This window comes from Miniopterus natalensis, chromosome 1 (genome assembly GCF_054644295.1).
Source record: "Miniopterus natalensis isolate mMinNat1 chromosome 1, mMinNat1.hap1, whole genome shotgun sequence".
Classification (NCBI taxonomy): domain Eukaryota; kingdom Metazoa; phylum Chordata; class Mammalia; order Chiroptera; family Miniopteridae; genus Miniopterus; species Miniopterus natalensis.
Genome location: NC_142081.1, coordinates 173,482,000 through 173,496,317, shown reverse-complemented (window position 1 = coordinate 173,496,317; position 14,318 = coordinate 173,482,000). Strand labels below are relative to the sequence as shown.

General features: G+C 52.3%; 1 protein-coding gene across 1 annotated transcript; it reads left to right on the top strand.

Moving 5' to 3' along the window:
• Positions 1–4,880: 4,880 nt before the first annotated feature.
• On the top strand, positions 4,881–8,729 carry RASL11B (RAS like family 11 member B). Its single transcript, XM_087827514.1, has 4 exons — positions 4,881–5,134; positions 5,449–5,505; positions 6,447–6,523; positions 7,312–8,729. The coding sequence occupies exons 1-4, from the start codon at positions 4,993–4,995 to the stop codon at positions 7,780–7,782; spliced, it is 747 nt and encodes a 248-aa protein (XP_087683640.1). The 5' UTR covers positions 4,881–4,992; the 3' UTR covers positions 7,783–8,729.
• Positions 8,730–14,318: the final 5,589 nt, after the last annotated feature.

The window sequence follows — 14,318 nt, the reverse complement described above, 5'->3', positions numbered from 1 at the left end:
AGTGCTGACTGATATTCCATTGCCTGGATGTACTAATATTTTTTCCAATTGTGTGTTTGTTTTTATAGACTGCTGGATAGCACTGACGGGGCAAAGGTGAAATAAACGGGAAGGGACGGCCTGAGAGCTGTGAAGGAGGGACACCGCTGATACCAGGGGACAGTCTCAGAGTGGCTTGTGCAGAGACCACAACTCCACACAAACAGGGTGTGTAAGGGCTTGTTCAGTACACGTGACAGAGATCCAGCTCAGACCCTCTGGATCTAAAAAGTGACTGGCTCCTGTGACTGGTATTTCAAAGGGTAAGTCTGGATTTTCAGGCATGGCTGAAAGCAAGGCCCGAAAAGATGACCTCAGGGTCCTGGCTTTCTCTGCCTCTCGGGTTTGCTTTCTTCTGGGTTGGCTTCATTAGGAGGCAGACTCCCCCAAGAGGTGGCCAACAAGGCTACCTGGAGACGAGGCTCACTTTCCACCAGCTGACTGACACCAGTGTGTTAACATCCCTTTTCCCAGCAAAAATCTCCTCGGACAGCCCTGAATGCCATTGGCTGGCCCTGAGAGAATGCCCGTGGCTCTGGTACCCACGCCTGAAATTAGGAATCGAGATCAACCCACCACTCATCATCACTTGGACAAAGCGAGAATGGGGCAGGGGAGGTTTCCAAAGGAAAATTGGGGTGCTCTTCCTAAAGAATGGAAAAGGGTTCTGAGCAAGTAAAATCCATAGATGCTCCCAGGGCGGACTATAGAAAACAGGGAGAGGTGTTGATACATATTACATGAAAGCAACAAAAACTGAACAGTTGTCTCAAAGCAATCAAATGAAAAAGAGCCTCGTTATGCTCTTTTATAATTGCAAATTAAATGTCTGGTGGGGCCCTATCTCTCTTTTCTGGGACTTTATGTTCTTTGGGATGCTAGAGAAGCGTGGAGGAAATGGTGGGTTCGCACTCTGCTTTCTTTCCATTTCTAGTGTGTCTTCATGCATGGCAGAAACTAGAAAGCTAAACACATTTCCCAGACTCTTTTGTAGCTAGGGTAATGGATACAAAATAACTTCATAACTAGATGCACTCCCGTAAGGTTTGCAAGGCAGAAGCAGGGAGGAGGCCTGCATCTTTCTGAGGCGGGGTTGCTTTTTACTGCCAGGCTCCACTGGGGAGATGCTGGCCCTTCTGCCACTCATCGGGAGCTATCCTGTTCCTTGAATTCATTTCCTCAAGGTGAGCCTTTGCTTTCATTTACAGTCCACAAATATTTACCGAGTACCTACTGTCTACTGGCAAATGCTGAGTCCTCTGCAAACTAGTCCCCCTCCCACCTCCGAAGCCCCTGCTTCATACTCGCACATACACGTGCATGCATGCACACACATGCACACAAAACACAAACCCCTCAGCTGCTCAAGCTTTTACACATTCTTCCTTGGCTCCCACAGTCGGAATTTTAGTCCTACCACGTAATCTTATTGCTCCCGAATTTCCCCCATCAAAGCATTTCCTCACACTCTATTGAAATTGCTCATTCATTTCTCTGTCTCCCATGCTAAGTGTTAACTGCAGTGATGGCAAAGTCTGTCTTGGTTGCCAGCATAGATTGGGGACCCAGCACAGTGCCTGGTATACCCATGGCTCAGACATTCCGTAAATATTTATCGAATTTATATTCCAGTATACTAAGGAATTCCAGAAATGGGTTATCTCAGGGAGCTCTCAGATCTAAGATCAGCTGTAAAGATCAGTGGAGGTGATGGAAACTCTGGGTGCTGAGGCAAAATTAGAAGTTGGTAAAATATTTCTTTCCTTCCCAAGTTTCTCATATTTTAGCACCCCCCAACCTCACTTCTTTTAGCTTAAACAGTAAGAAGGGGAGAGCGAGCGAGAGCAGCAGCATGGCATTGCATCATAGGAGTCGGTTTCACTGTGAATATTCTGTCTATTTCCTATGTTATTTAGCCTTTTCAGATTTGGGCTCTGTCTGTTATATTTGGCCTTGGAGGAATTTTTCACCTGAGAGTTTGTTTTCTCACTTATAAAATGGAATGACCTAGAGATGGCCATCCCTTTTTTGACACTGTTCCCATCTGAAGGTGTGACCTATGTCCCTGCCGCTTGCCCTTTAATTTGGGTGGGCTCCCCTTTGACCAACAGTACATAGCAGAAGTGATGCTATGCCGACTTCCATGCAGGAGCCTTAAAAGACTGGCGGCTCCCGCTTCCTGTCGCAGCATATTCGCTCTAAGGGAAGTCAGCGCCCACGCTGTGAAAGCCTGACTACCGCGCGGAGAGGCCGAGCAGACAGAGAGCCGCAGGCTAGTCCCAGACGTCCCGGCGTCCCAGCTGGAATGCTGACGCCTGCGGGAAGGAGCACCTTGGACGCCCAGCCCAGTGAGGCTGCGAGGACTCCAGCTGCCATCCGACTGCAACACAAGAGGCCCTACGCGAGAACTGCCCAGCTGAGCACGGTCGCCCCACAGAACTGTGAGCCACTGAGGTTCAGGGTAGTTTACAAAGCAGCGGTAAACGATGCAACTGGAAGCGATGATATCTACCGTGTCACAGGACTGTCAGGAGGGTAAATGAGATGTTTGTATGCTAAATCCCTAGCCCACAGCCTGGAATAAAAGCAGCCTTCAATATCTATCAATTCTCCAGCCCCTTCTCCTTCCCCTTTACTAATTCTATGAATTTCCAAAAAGAGGTAACTCTTAGTGCCACCACTTGGAGGTCAGAGGGGTGGAGGTGGGCTATTTGATAGATGCTTAGCATTTGAAGAGCCCCCCTTTCTTTTCTCCTCTTGTTTGGTGCTTTCTTTTCATGCTCTAAGCATAGAGAGATCATTTAGACCTAAAATAAGAATATCAAGTTCAGCCTTTGTGTTTCAGACAGAAAAATCATAGGCTTGGGACAGGCTCATGGTAATAAATATCAAGCCCCAGAAGCATTTTAGAGTGAAAGCAAAATTCCCCGTGACAATTTTTGTCATATCTGTATGTGAGTGCCCGTGTGTGTGTAAAGCAGTTAAGCGAAAACTTTAGACTACACAGTTACTTCACCATGTAAGCATGATAGAATTACAGGCTTTTGGGGGGAGGGGTTTAAAAAGTACATGGTTACCTGTAAGTATAGTCTTGCTAAGTTTGATTTTATAGCACATCAAAATTAAAAAATTTGATTTAAAACATGCAGAAAGACATGGTTCATATTCTAAATGCTCCCCCCCCCTTACTCAAATGGCTCAATTTATTTCATTCTTGTGATTCCATAGGAGTTCACCTTTTATTATGTGCTAAGGATGCCTGTGTTGCCAGTTATGTTGCCCATCCTAGAAAACCTGCTACCAAGGCGGTCTGAGATTACCTTTCCTCCGCCTTGAATTCCTGAGAACACTGAAACCGAGATGGGCAAGACAACCGGTTCATCGCAGTCTGAACTGGCTCAGCATCATGAATTCCATCAAATACCTGGTCAGTTAAGTCAAGGGTGGAAGAGGGATTAAATTAGATGCCTGACACGTGTAGATAAGAGAGCTGGTTTATAGGTTTACATTTATGGCTGTAGATACAAAGTTACAATGTTTGTCCCCGGGATAAAAGCCTCTGGAGCATTTGGGGGCCCACAAGTTTCGAAGGAGGGTGGGGAGGGAAGGGGATTGGGTGGAGGAGCCAGCCCGGGGATGACATTTGCAGTCAGTTCCAGCCACAGAGTAATCCTCAGATGGGGAATCCAGCGCCCTGCTGAGGATGCCTCCCCGCGCGGAGCGCGCCAGGGGCTGGCCCGGGACTTCAGGGGCGCGCGCGCGCACCCGCCCGGACGTGCACTCACCTTACTAGCCTGCCATTCCTTGTGACCAGAGGGAGGGGGGACCCTTTCTGGTTCTGCCGCCCCGTGTAGCCGGTCTCCAGGCACAGCTGGGGCGGCCGTTTCTTTCCGTTTCAGCCTCGCCGGAGGTGACGGTATGTGAGGCGCCAGAAAGCTCGCTCGGTAATTACGCCTTGATTTGCCCCTGGGAGCGCCCGGCACGCGCCCCGCGGCACCTGTGCACACGGGGGCTCGTCGGAGGGTGGGTGATGCGCCGCCCCGCCGGCCGGAGCCAGAGAACATAGGTCTGCAGACAAATGGGGGACAATATTTTGCCCCAAAATAAAAACTCACATTTTAGGAGAGTGGTTATGGGGTCTTTGTTACTAACTGCCACCGTAGCCAAATCTATAATCCGGATGCCACCCCAGATGCACCCAAGTCGGTGCAATCGCTCCCCGAGTTAATGGGACGGGCAGGGTGCGGGCCGCGGGCCTGGCTCGCGGACCCCGAGAGCTCGCAGCCTCGCCCCCCCGCCGGCGCGCAGGTTCCCAGCGGGTGGGCGGGGCTGGGGCCGAGAGGTCAGTGGGCTGCGGGCGGTGGCGGGAGGGCCAGTGGGCTGGGCACCGGGGGGAGGGGGGCAGATGCTCTGGGCGTGCTCTAGGGGGACGCGGACCGCGCCCGCCCCCAGGCTGAGTCCCGGCTCCCGCGGCGCCCCCAACCCCTCAGCCACAGCCTCTGCCCCGTGCGGGCGCAGCGGGGCCGCCCTCCCGGCGCCCGCCATTGGCCGAGCCGCGCGCCGCAGCCCGCACGTTGCCCCCGCTCGGGCCCGCTGCCCCACTTCGCCCGCGCCTCACGGGGCCCCGCACAAGCTCCCGGCCCCCCCGGGGCGCGGCGCGCGCAGCTCGGCGCCGGGGGCGGGGCCTCGTGCTGGGCGCCCGGGGATTGGCCCCGGGAGGCAGGGGGCGGGGCCGACCCCGGAGAAAACAGCGCGCGCGCAGCCGGGTGCAGGCGCAGCCCGGAGCCGGAGCCGGTGCGAGCCGCGCGCCGCGTCCCCTCAGGGCTCCTTGTGCCGCCGTTTTCTCCGCCGCGCAGCCCTCGGCCGGGTCCTCCCGCCCGCTCCCGCGCGGCGCGAGCCTCCTCCCTCCCGCTGCAGCTCCGGCCCCGCGCGGAGCAGCCGGGCGGCGCGGCGATGCGCCTCATTCAGAACATGTGCACCATCGCCGAGTACCCCGCCCCGGGCAGCGCCGCGGCCGCCGACCACTGCCCGGGGGCGGCGGGCCGCCGGCTGGTCAAGATCGCCGTGGTGGGGGCCAGCGGCGTGGGCAAGACCGGTGAGTCCCGGCGCGAGGCTGTCCCCGGGGCAGCGGGGCCGGGAGGTGGGGCTGCCCTCGGGACGGACCCTGCCCGGCCCCCGCCCTCGGCGGACGGGGGAAACGGACCCCGAGGCCGGCGCCCTCCCCGGCACCCGCCACAGCCGGCGTACCAGTTTGGGGTTCGGGAGCCCCTGGCGGTGGGCCTGTGGGGGCAGCCCGGCGCGGGGGGCACGCGTGCCCTCGGCGCCGGCCTCCCGGGCCCCGGCGGGCGGGTGCGGGCCAGCCTGACCTCGGCGCGGCGCTGACGCCTCTTCCCTCCTCTCTGGCCGCAGCCCTGGTGGTCCGGTTCCTCACCAAGCGGTTCATCGGCGACTACGAAAGAAACGCAGGTGAGGCGGCGTCGGGGCCGCGCTCGCTCCAGAGGCCCGAGGCCCCGCGTGCAGCCGCGCCCCGGGGCTCCCGGTACCTGCGCCGGGCGCCGCCCCAGGCCGGCCGGGCCACGGGGAGGCCCCGGGCGCGTGCGCCGCGGCCCCGGGCCGGAGCACCCTTTGTTCTGAGGAGCCTCTCCCTTCGCGACACTCCCGCAAAGTCATAAAACAGAAAAGATGCCCCCCCCCCCCCCCCCCCCGCCGCCTCTCAGAGGCGACCTTTCGAAGCCGAGGCCGAGGGACAGCAGCCGAGGCCGAGGGACAGCAGCCGAGGCCCGACGCGCTCGTTTCTTAACAAAGAGACACGCACACCGGCCCGGGGCCCCGGGGGAACGGCCGCTTGGGCCCCGTGGGGCGGCGTCGAGGCTGCGGGCCTGCGGCCTGCGCCGCCAGCGGCTCGGCTCGCTCCTCGGACCCGGGGCACCCACGGGGACGACGCGCGGGAACCGCCCCAGGAGGCGGCGCCCTGCTTCGAGGCGGAGCCGCTCCCCGCGGGCCGTTTGCATTCCCGGGGTGATGCTGGCGGTGCGTCTGCTCAGTGTGCGCCGACCGAGCCCTTGTATCTGAGCTGAAATATAAACATGTCAGGGAGTGATAAAGTACTAAAATAGAGACCCCACACGTGCTGAGCAAGGACTACGCTAAATATGGGAGCTTGGTTAAAACGACACCAATCAGTTTCCAAAAACATGCAAACTTTGCCCTGGTTTTAATAAATCGACTAATGTGGAGTTAAAGTTGTTTCAAAAAAATCGGAATTAAGCCCATTAACTAGGATAAACTATAGCTTATTTTTGTGCATCGGTTCAGGTTATATTTTCTAAGTAAGAAAAAAATTCCCCAATGTTTTTAAAGTTGTACAAGGAGGGTGAACATAAGTGTTTTTTTTTATGCCTTGATAGGTAATCTCTACACCAGACAAGTCCAAATAGAAGGTGAAACCCTGGCTATTCAGGTTCAAGACACTCCCGGCATTCAGGTAAGAAGGCCTGAGGTGGGTGACTAGGTTGATGGGGAGCCTGCTTGACTGTAGAACTGTTCAGTTCTCAAAATAGGAAGGAGAGACATTTGGGGAGTCAGGTGGAGCCTTTTACATGTTTGACACTTTACATGTTCTGCCTGGCTGTTGGTCAGTCTGAACCAGGCTTAATTTGGGAGATTTGGCTGAGGGGCAGAAATCTTCTCTTAGGAGGATTCTACCCAGCAGGAAACACCAAACCAAATACACTTGGAATTGGCAGTTTCCTTTCTTTACATTTCTGTTTTACCATTAAAAATAAAAATCTAGGTATAGTCTCCAAATACTTGGAATCACTTTTTATTGTGGAAAGTTACTCTATAGACAAAAGAGCCATGCTAGTGTGTGTGTGTGTGTGTGTGTGTGTGTGTGTGTGTGTGTGTGTGTGTTTTCCCTCTTGAACTGGGCAGTTATCCAGGTTTAAATGCTTCCAGCTCCTATCTTTACTTCCCAGACTTACTGTCTAGCCAGTTAATTTCCCATTTTATGCAACTACAAAGTCTCCCTGCATGGAGTTCTCTGCAGGTCAATTTTCCACTTGAGTGTGGTGAGCTGCACTGTTATTTATTCCAACTCTATGCAGCTGGATCAACATATTGTCAAGAAAGCTGAAGTGTGCGGGGATATAACTTGTTTATGGCCTGCGACCTGGCATTGCTGTCAAGGGCTCTTTTGAATTCTCTATCCAGCCAAGCCAGGGCTCTTTTCCGCACTCGCCACTCACCTTGCCATCACCCCTCTCTTTCCAGGTCCACGAGAACGGCTTGAGCTGCAATGAACAGCTGAATAGGTGCATTCGCTGGGCAGATGCTGTGGTGATCGTTTTCTCCATCACCGACTACAAGAGCTATGAACTCACTGGCCAGCTCCACCAGCACGTCCAGCAGCTCCACCTGGGCACCCGGCTGCCCGTGGTGGTTGTGGCCAACAAAGCTGACCTGCTGCACATCAAGCAGGTGGACCCTCAGCTTGGACTACAGCTGGCCGGCATGCTGGGCTGCTCGTTCTATGAAGTGTCCGTCAGCGAAAATTACAATGATGTCTACAACGCTTTCCACGTGCTGTGCAAAGAAGTGAGCCACAAACAGCCGCCGAGCAGCACGCCAGAGAAGCGAAGAACATCCCTCATCCCCAGGCCCAAGTCACCCAACATGCAGGACCTGAAGAGGAGGTTCAAGCAGGCCCTTTCTGCTAAAGTGAGGACTGTCACCTCCGTCTGAAGCAGAGGCACTTGGGGGGCTTTGCTCTTCCCAGGAAGAGTCTGTGGTTCTTCCGGTGCGGGCACGTTGAATGCTGGCAGTAATTCATGGTTCCAGAAGGGGCTGGAGCAGGGAGGCCAGGAGGGCCTGTGGAACTGGTGCCGAAAAGGAAGCACTGTTCCGAGCAGGGGACAGAACTGATGAGGCTTGGACGAGCCCACGGAGCCACTCTCGGAATATGTGAAATGTACTCCAAGTCTTTTCCTGTGGAGGGGGAGGGGCACAATCGCTCCGGATTTTGTCCTTAACTACCTTGTAAATGATGGTCAGTTGTAGTTTCACCAAATATATTGATGTGATTTACAGTGGGAATGAAAGAATAGATTCAGCTCTCACAGGCTTTCCTTTTTTCCTTCTACCTTCTTTCTCCCCCTGCCCCCCAAGGAAGATTTGCATCTCTGGAACACGGTTCCTTACAGAATGCCTTTCTAACCTGAAGGGTACCTGGATTTCTTTTTAAAGAACAAAGACGAAAATATTTCCCCATCCCCCCAAAAAGGGTGGAGTTTATGGGCCAAAATGTGTACCCAGACATCTGTAAGTTTATATGCCCTGACACGGGGAGGCTGCTGAGTTGGGCCTGTGTCGAGTGGTTGCGAACTCAAACTCTTCAGCCCCAAACTTTGAGTGGTTGTGAGACTGTATACTTTTTAAAAAAAACAAACCTCTTGCATCAGGTACAGGAAAAAAACGTGTCCATTAAACTTGGTGTGATTTGTGTAAATGGCTCATGGCAATGACATTGGGCAGCTTCCCTGGCCTAGCTGAGCCATGGCTTAAATACCAAAACATACAGCGAGTGAACAGATGCACAAATCCCCTACACAGATGCACTTTAAAGCCACTCATGCTTTGGCTTAAATTGTAATTAATTTATTTTGTGTAAAATAAATCTCCTTTTAAAAGAGCAGACATCTGACTTGGTCTTTATTGAGACACTCACCGTTGTCCTTCAGACAAAGAATTACTTAGTATCTTGGGTATGTCGAGGTAGGCATTATGCCTTCCAAGGGTTATGTCTTAAATGTCCCAACCAAAGAGATGCATTCTGCTATTACCACTTCCCAGATGAGGAAACAGGCTTACAAACAAGTTACACACCTTGTCAGAGGTCACAGCCTGTGTGTTGTAAACTGTAATTTGTTAATTTATATTCAAGAATAGCATATTCCTATTACTTTCCTTCATGATCCTCTAGGTAAACCAGGTGCGTCTGGCAATATGTTTTATGCCATGAAGACATCTCAGCTAAGCCTTGAAGATACTAACGCTTCTACACAAGATTACTGCTCCATACATGCTTGATTTGGCAAATCTCTTTTTTTGGGTACACTGCTTTCAAAAAGTGCACTTTGTTCTCATTGTAGAAGCTTGGAGCCATTGACCTGGGCCATTCAGTAGCTCCTCTAGCTCCTGACACAAGAGTATGTGCTGAAACTGCCAGGCCACTCATCTGTGTCCATCTGGGCAGCATCACACAAGCTAAGTGAGCCACCATCTTTGTGGGCGAATAATCACACCTCATGTTTGAGTAGTGCTCTCACATCCCTGATCTCTTTCATTCCTCCAGAGAGCCCTGTGAGGAGGGTGCAGGCGGAAATACTATGTTACAGATGAGAAAAACAGGCTCTGAGCTTTGAGTGATGTCCTCAAATTCACACAGAGGACCTGAATCAGTGTCTTCGGACTAAATTGTAAACTTAAAAATAAGAAGGCCTTTTAAATTGGAAGGCAAGTGAGTGTTTATTTGAGCTTTCCTGTTTCAATTAGGAGACAAAGGCAACGGGTGTTTATGAGAAAGGGAAGGGGAACAATTACATCAATAGAGGAAGGCATTTTTCTATTGGTGCAGATAACATTGTGATGTTAATTCTAAACAATGTATTTAATTTTCAGCCCTGTAATCATCATCTTGTTATCTTTATCCAAAGGTCGTTTTGCTCTGTTTTTAACATTCCAAGGTTTGAGGTATAAGATATGCAAGGCAATTTCTTGGGCAGGGCAGCTCCGGCTCCATTTTAGAGCGGCTCCGTTTATATTACTGTTTGCAACATTCAGTGTTCTTATTTCTTTATAAGATTTCATATATGAGATACTGTTGCAAATGCAGGGCCATGGGACAAGGGAAGCATCCAAAATGAATAGTTATTGAAGGCTTACTATGGTATGCTGCCAGACTTTTAAAGCTCTTTTCTCCCGGGGTAAACACCCTGACTGCTCTTGACAGGGCTTTTGGTGACGCCCAAATCTTACCTTATATGAAGGGCAATTTTTTATACTTCAAGCCTAACTTAACCTCGGAGAAGGGCGTGTGTATTGGGGGCAGGGAGGGCAGTCACAAGTATCTCCAACTAGCTTCTGCTCACTTTTATTTCTGTTCATTCTACGTGGTCCAGTGAGTGAGAGGTTAATCTTTGTAACCCTAACAATGGTCTCCTACCCGTCCTGGAACTAAAGATAGAGAATTTTCCTGCGGGCTTTATCTTGCAAGGGTGCTGAGCAGAGCTGCATTCCGCTTTCTGCTGGCCCGCGGCTCCTTCCCCCTCCTCCCCACCTGTTCCCTGGTGTGAAGGCCCCCAGCAGACCTCTCCCACTCCCCTGCTGAGCTGAGAGCTGCACCTCCCTGCGCTTGACGGTGACCCCTCATTTCCCACTGCGCTGGACTCAGTTTCCCACACTTCACCTTAGAAGTTCACGCTGGAAGGAGCCTGAGAGCTCTATTCCATCCAGAGGGACGGAGTGGTTTAAGGCCAGAGAGAAAGAGAGACATGGAGAGCGGGAAACCACCCAAGCCCCAGTTCTGCCCAGTCTCAGGAGGACATGACTATTTATAGTGCTAGAATACACTGTTTTCTTCTCATGAATTTTAGCTTCATATTTCATTACCTTGGCTCCTCGCATTATTAGTATCTCTTAATCCCTGTTTGTCTGCTTTTAAATTTCTTTTTTCTTAATTTTTAAGATTCCTTTCATCAGTCCCTTAGACATTTTATAGACATAATTCTTACAATGGACTATGAAGTGGTTATTTCTCCCATTTTACAGAAAAGGCAATTGAGGGCCACAAAGTATACAAGACGGGCCGAAATCCCGTGGCCAGACAATGGCTGGGTGTGGGTTTAGACGCAGCTTTGCTCCCAGCCTGTGTTCTGTAGCCTTCCCTTGGCACACAGGAGGTATTCAAAGTGTTTTCAAATGTCTGAACGATGGCCATCAGCACTGAGGGACACCCTCTCCTGCCTGGGAGGGGAATGGGAAGGGGAAGGGAGGGAGGGATGTACGTGTGCGCGGGGATGGGAGGGCAGGGGAGTGGAGAAAGGAAAGGAATTAGAACTTATTGAGCATTTACAATGTGCCATATTATACATTATCTCTGATCTTTTGAAGAATCCTGTGAGAAAGGTAATACTACCACTTCCATTTCAAAGATGAGAAAACTGAGGCTTGGAGAGATTAAATTACCTGCTTAGGGCCACATAGGTAGTAACAATGACTGTTTCTACATTTTGAAAACATATGTGCCAAGCACCGTGTGCAGTTTCTCCACACCAACCCCACGCTCCATGTTAGTCCCTCCACAGATCCTGGGAGGGAGGCTCAGAACTCAGTAGCTGGTGCAGCTTTGAAGTGGTAGGTTCAGGATTCTGCGGCCCCCCAGGTCTGTCTGATGCCACAGCCCAGACCCAAGCAGCTGGCCACAGCCTCCCCTCTGCTCCTCTCAGCAAATCCCCCTGGAACTCTCCTCTTTGTCTTCACACACTGGCCCTCCCTGCCCTGGCCCACATTCCCTGTGCTGCTTTTCTCAATCTCCCTGCTGGTACTAGGAGCCTGTGGCTCCTCCCTGGCCCAGGCCGCCTGGCTGCCCAGCCACATCTGCTATTGCCATCAGCCGGCTGCTCGCAGGCCTCCTGTCCCAGCTCAGTAATAAAGACATCCAGGCAGGGGCGGGGGCCCAGCCCACAGCCCACAGCCCGTCTGCTTCAGAACCGGATCCTTGTCTGTCCTGATGTCTGGCTTTCGAGTTTTCTCCCAGCTGCAAATCAAAACCATTCGGAACACTTTGTTGCCTGCGTGGCTGGCGTGGAGCTGGCTAAACTGTCCCTCCCTCCTGGCCCCTCTCCCCACCCAGCATCCAGCATCGAGCCTCGAGCATCGCCCACCCAGCTAGCCCCTAGCTATGGGTGTATTTACAGTGAGCCCTTCATCCTGGTGAAAAGTGGGATTTCAACATTCATCTTACATTCCAAAGAAGAAGAAACCCAATGTGTTTTCCGGACAAATGAACAAGCTTGTGGCAATTCCCTCAAAACTGAGCAGTTGGGCAACTAACTCCTGGTTCTGCCTCTGCCTCGGGAGTCTGCCCGTGAGTGAAGGCAGGGCTCTCGGGGGATGGCTCAGAGGGAACTGTAGGGCTTTCTTTACTACAATAAATAACCCAGGAACACTGGTGTTTTCTGCACTCTCTTTAGAGTCTAAAGAGAGAAGTTTCCAGCAAGTTCTTATTGTTCCCATTACCCTAACTTGGTGAGAAGGGAACAGGATTAGGGTTATTACTGATGCGGCAAGCTCCCAGCCCCCTCCCTTCTCAAATACCCTCCATCATCTGGTTTTGTCTTTTAAAATTCCTTTTAAAATAGAGATGGAGTTTCTTAATGTTCCTTGGGCAGGGACAGCAGACAGCATTTGTAACGCTGAATTATTTGTTGTTGAGATTCTGTTTCTGGTAACCAGGGTAAAATAAATAATAGTGGTCTTGGGGAAGCTTGATGGAATTCTTTGTTATTGGAATGACATTGCAAAGGAGGGGCCCTGGTGTAAATAGAGCACTTTCCGTAGGCCCTGGCCCTGGGGGACAGCCCTTGGCTGCCGCAGCTCCCCAGCACGTCCACTCTGCTGTGCCCACTATGTTTGTGGGGCAGAAAGTGGGTTTACAAACGTGCAAGTCAGATGCTACGGAGGATTTACACCTCTGTCAATTGTGCTTAAGGACTGGCCTGCAGGCTCCTGCAGGTCTGCATTTGCATGTGCCGGTTTTGGCTCTGGCCAGCCCGAGTTCAGGCCCGGAGAGGACAGCCCCGCATTACCACTCAGCTCGGCTTCTGAGGCCACCTGGGGGCGGGAAACCCCTCAGAGCTGGTACATCCCGAGGAGGCTCAAATGCTCAGCCGCGGCGTCATTCTCAGCGTCCACGCGGCTACTTCGTGGTGAACATTAGAGAGGGAGAAGGTTCTGGAGACACGGGCCTCCCATGAACAAGTGTCACTTACTGCGATAATGGTGACGGACACGCTCTCAGCCAGCTTGCATGGGCCACATTCTCAGTGCTTTACAAGTTTAATCCTTTGAATTCTCACAGCAGCCGGCTGCAGTGGGTCCCATCATTGTCACGGAGACTGGAGGTAAAGTCCTGTGTGGAGGGGCTGGGACCAGGCCCTGCTCCTGGCCTCGGGGCCTCGCACTCTCCCTCATGACTCTCCTGTGGAGACCTTGGCGTTTTGTGAGCTGTCTTCCTTGGTGTCCTCAGCAGTAAGTACCCACATTCCTTGGTGTTGGGTGCCAGCCGCTGTTAGGGACGGCTCCCCTCTACAGTAGCCCTCTCAGGAGGTAGGTACCATTCATTATTACCTGGGTTTCAGAGATGGAGGCCCTGAGGCTTGGAGAGACCCACCCCGTCCTGAGAGGCAGAGCTGAGACTGGAACCCAGAGGCGACTTTGGAGCTCAGTTCTAATCACTGCTCCTCCGCAGGGGGCCAAGAGCAGGAGAGGGCTCAGGAGGCTCTGCCCAGGGCCAGGGGGCTACTTCCTGAGCCCCCTCTTCTTCCTTATGTGGTGAAGGCTCTTTGCAGGATTCATACCAACTTTCCATTACATCCCTGCTTTAAAATATTTTTAAAAAAATCCTCACCCGAGGATATGTTTTTATTGATTTTAGAGAGGGGGAAGGGAGGGAGGGAGAGAAACATTAATTGGTATGAGCCCCAACGAGGGATCGAACCTGCAACCTAGGTATGTGCCCTGACTGGGAACTGAACCTGCCACCTTCTGGTTTATGGGACGGTGCTCCAAACAACCGAGCCGCCTGGCCAGGGCCATTACGCTCCCGTTTTAACTGGAGAAGCAGCGCTCTGCCCTGTGCCTCCTACCTTCTTATTCAAACCAAACTCTGGTCACCACAGACTCCTTCCCCTCACCTTTCCTCCAAAGCCTTCCACTACCTGGGGGCTTGCCTCGCTCTGCCCTCCCACCAGCGACCAGAGAGACAGAAAAGATGACGATAAACCAGGCTTTGGCACTGCCCTCCACCACTCGGGGACGGCCTTTATTTAATATAGTACTGAGAGCATTTCTGGGACGTAGTCACTGCCTAATGGTACCACTTACAGCCAGGGACTTCTACCTTTTATCATCTCAGATTAGAAGCTTTTGAATGTTCTTGTTGAAAAGAAAAAATTAGTTTGCAAAAATGCATTAAAGCCACAAAAGTGATACACAAATAC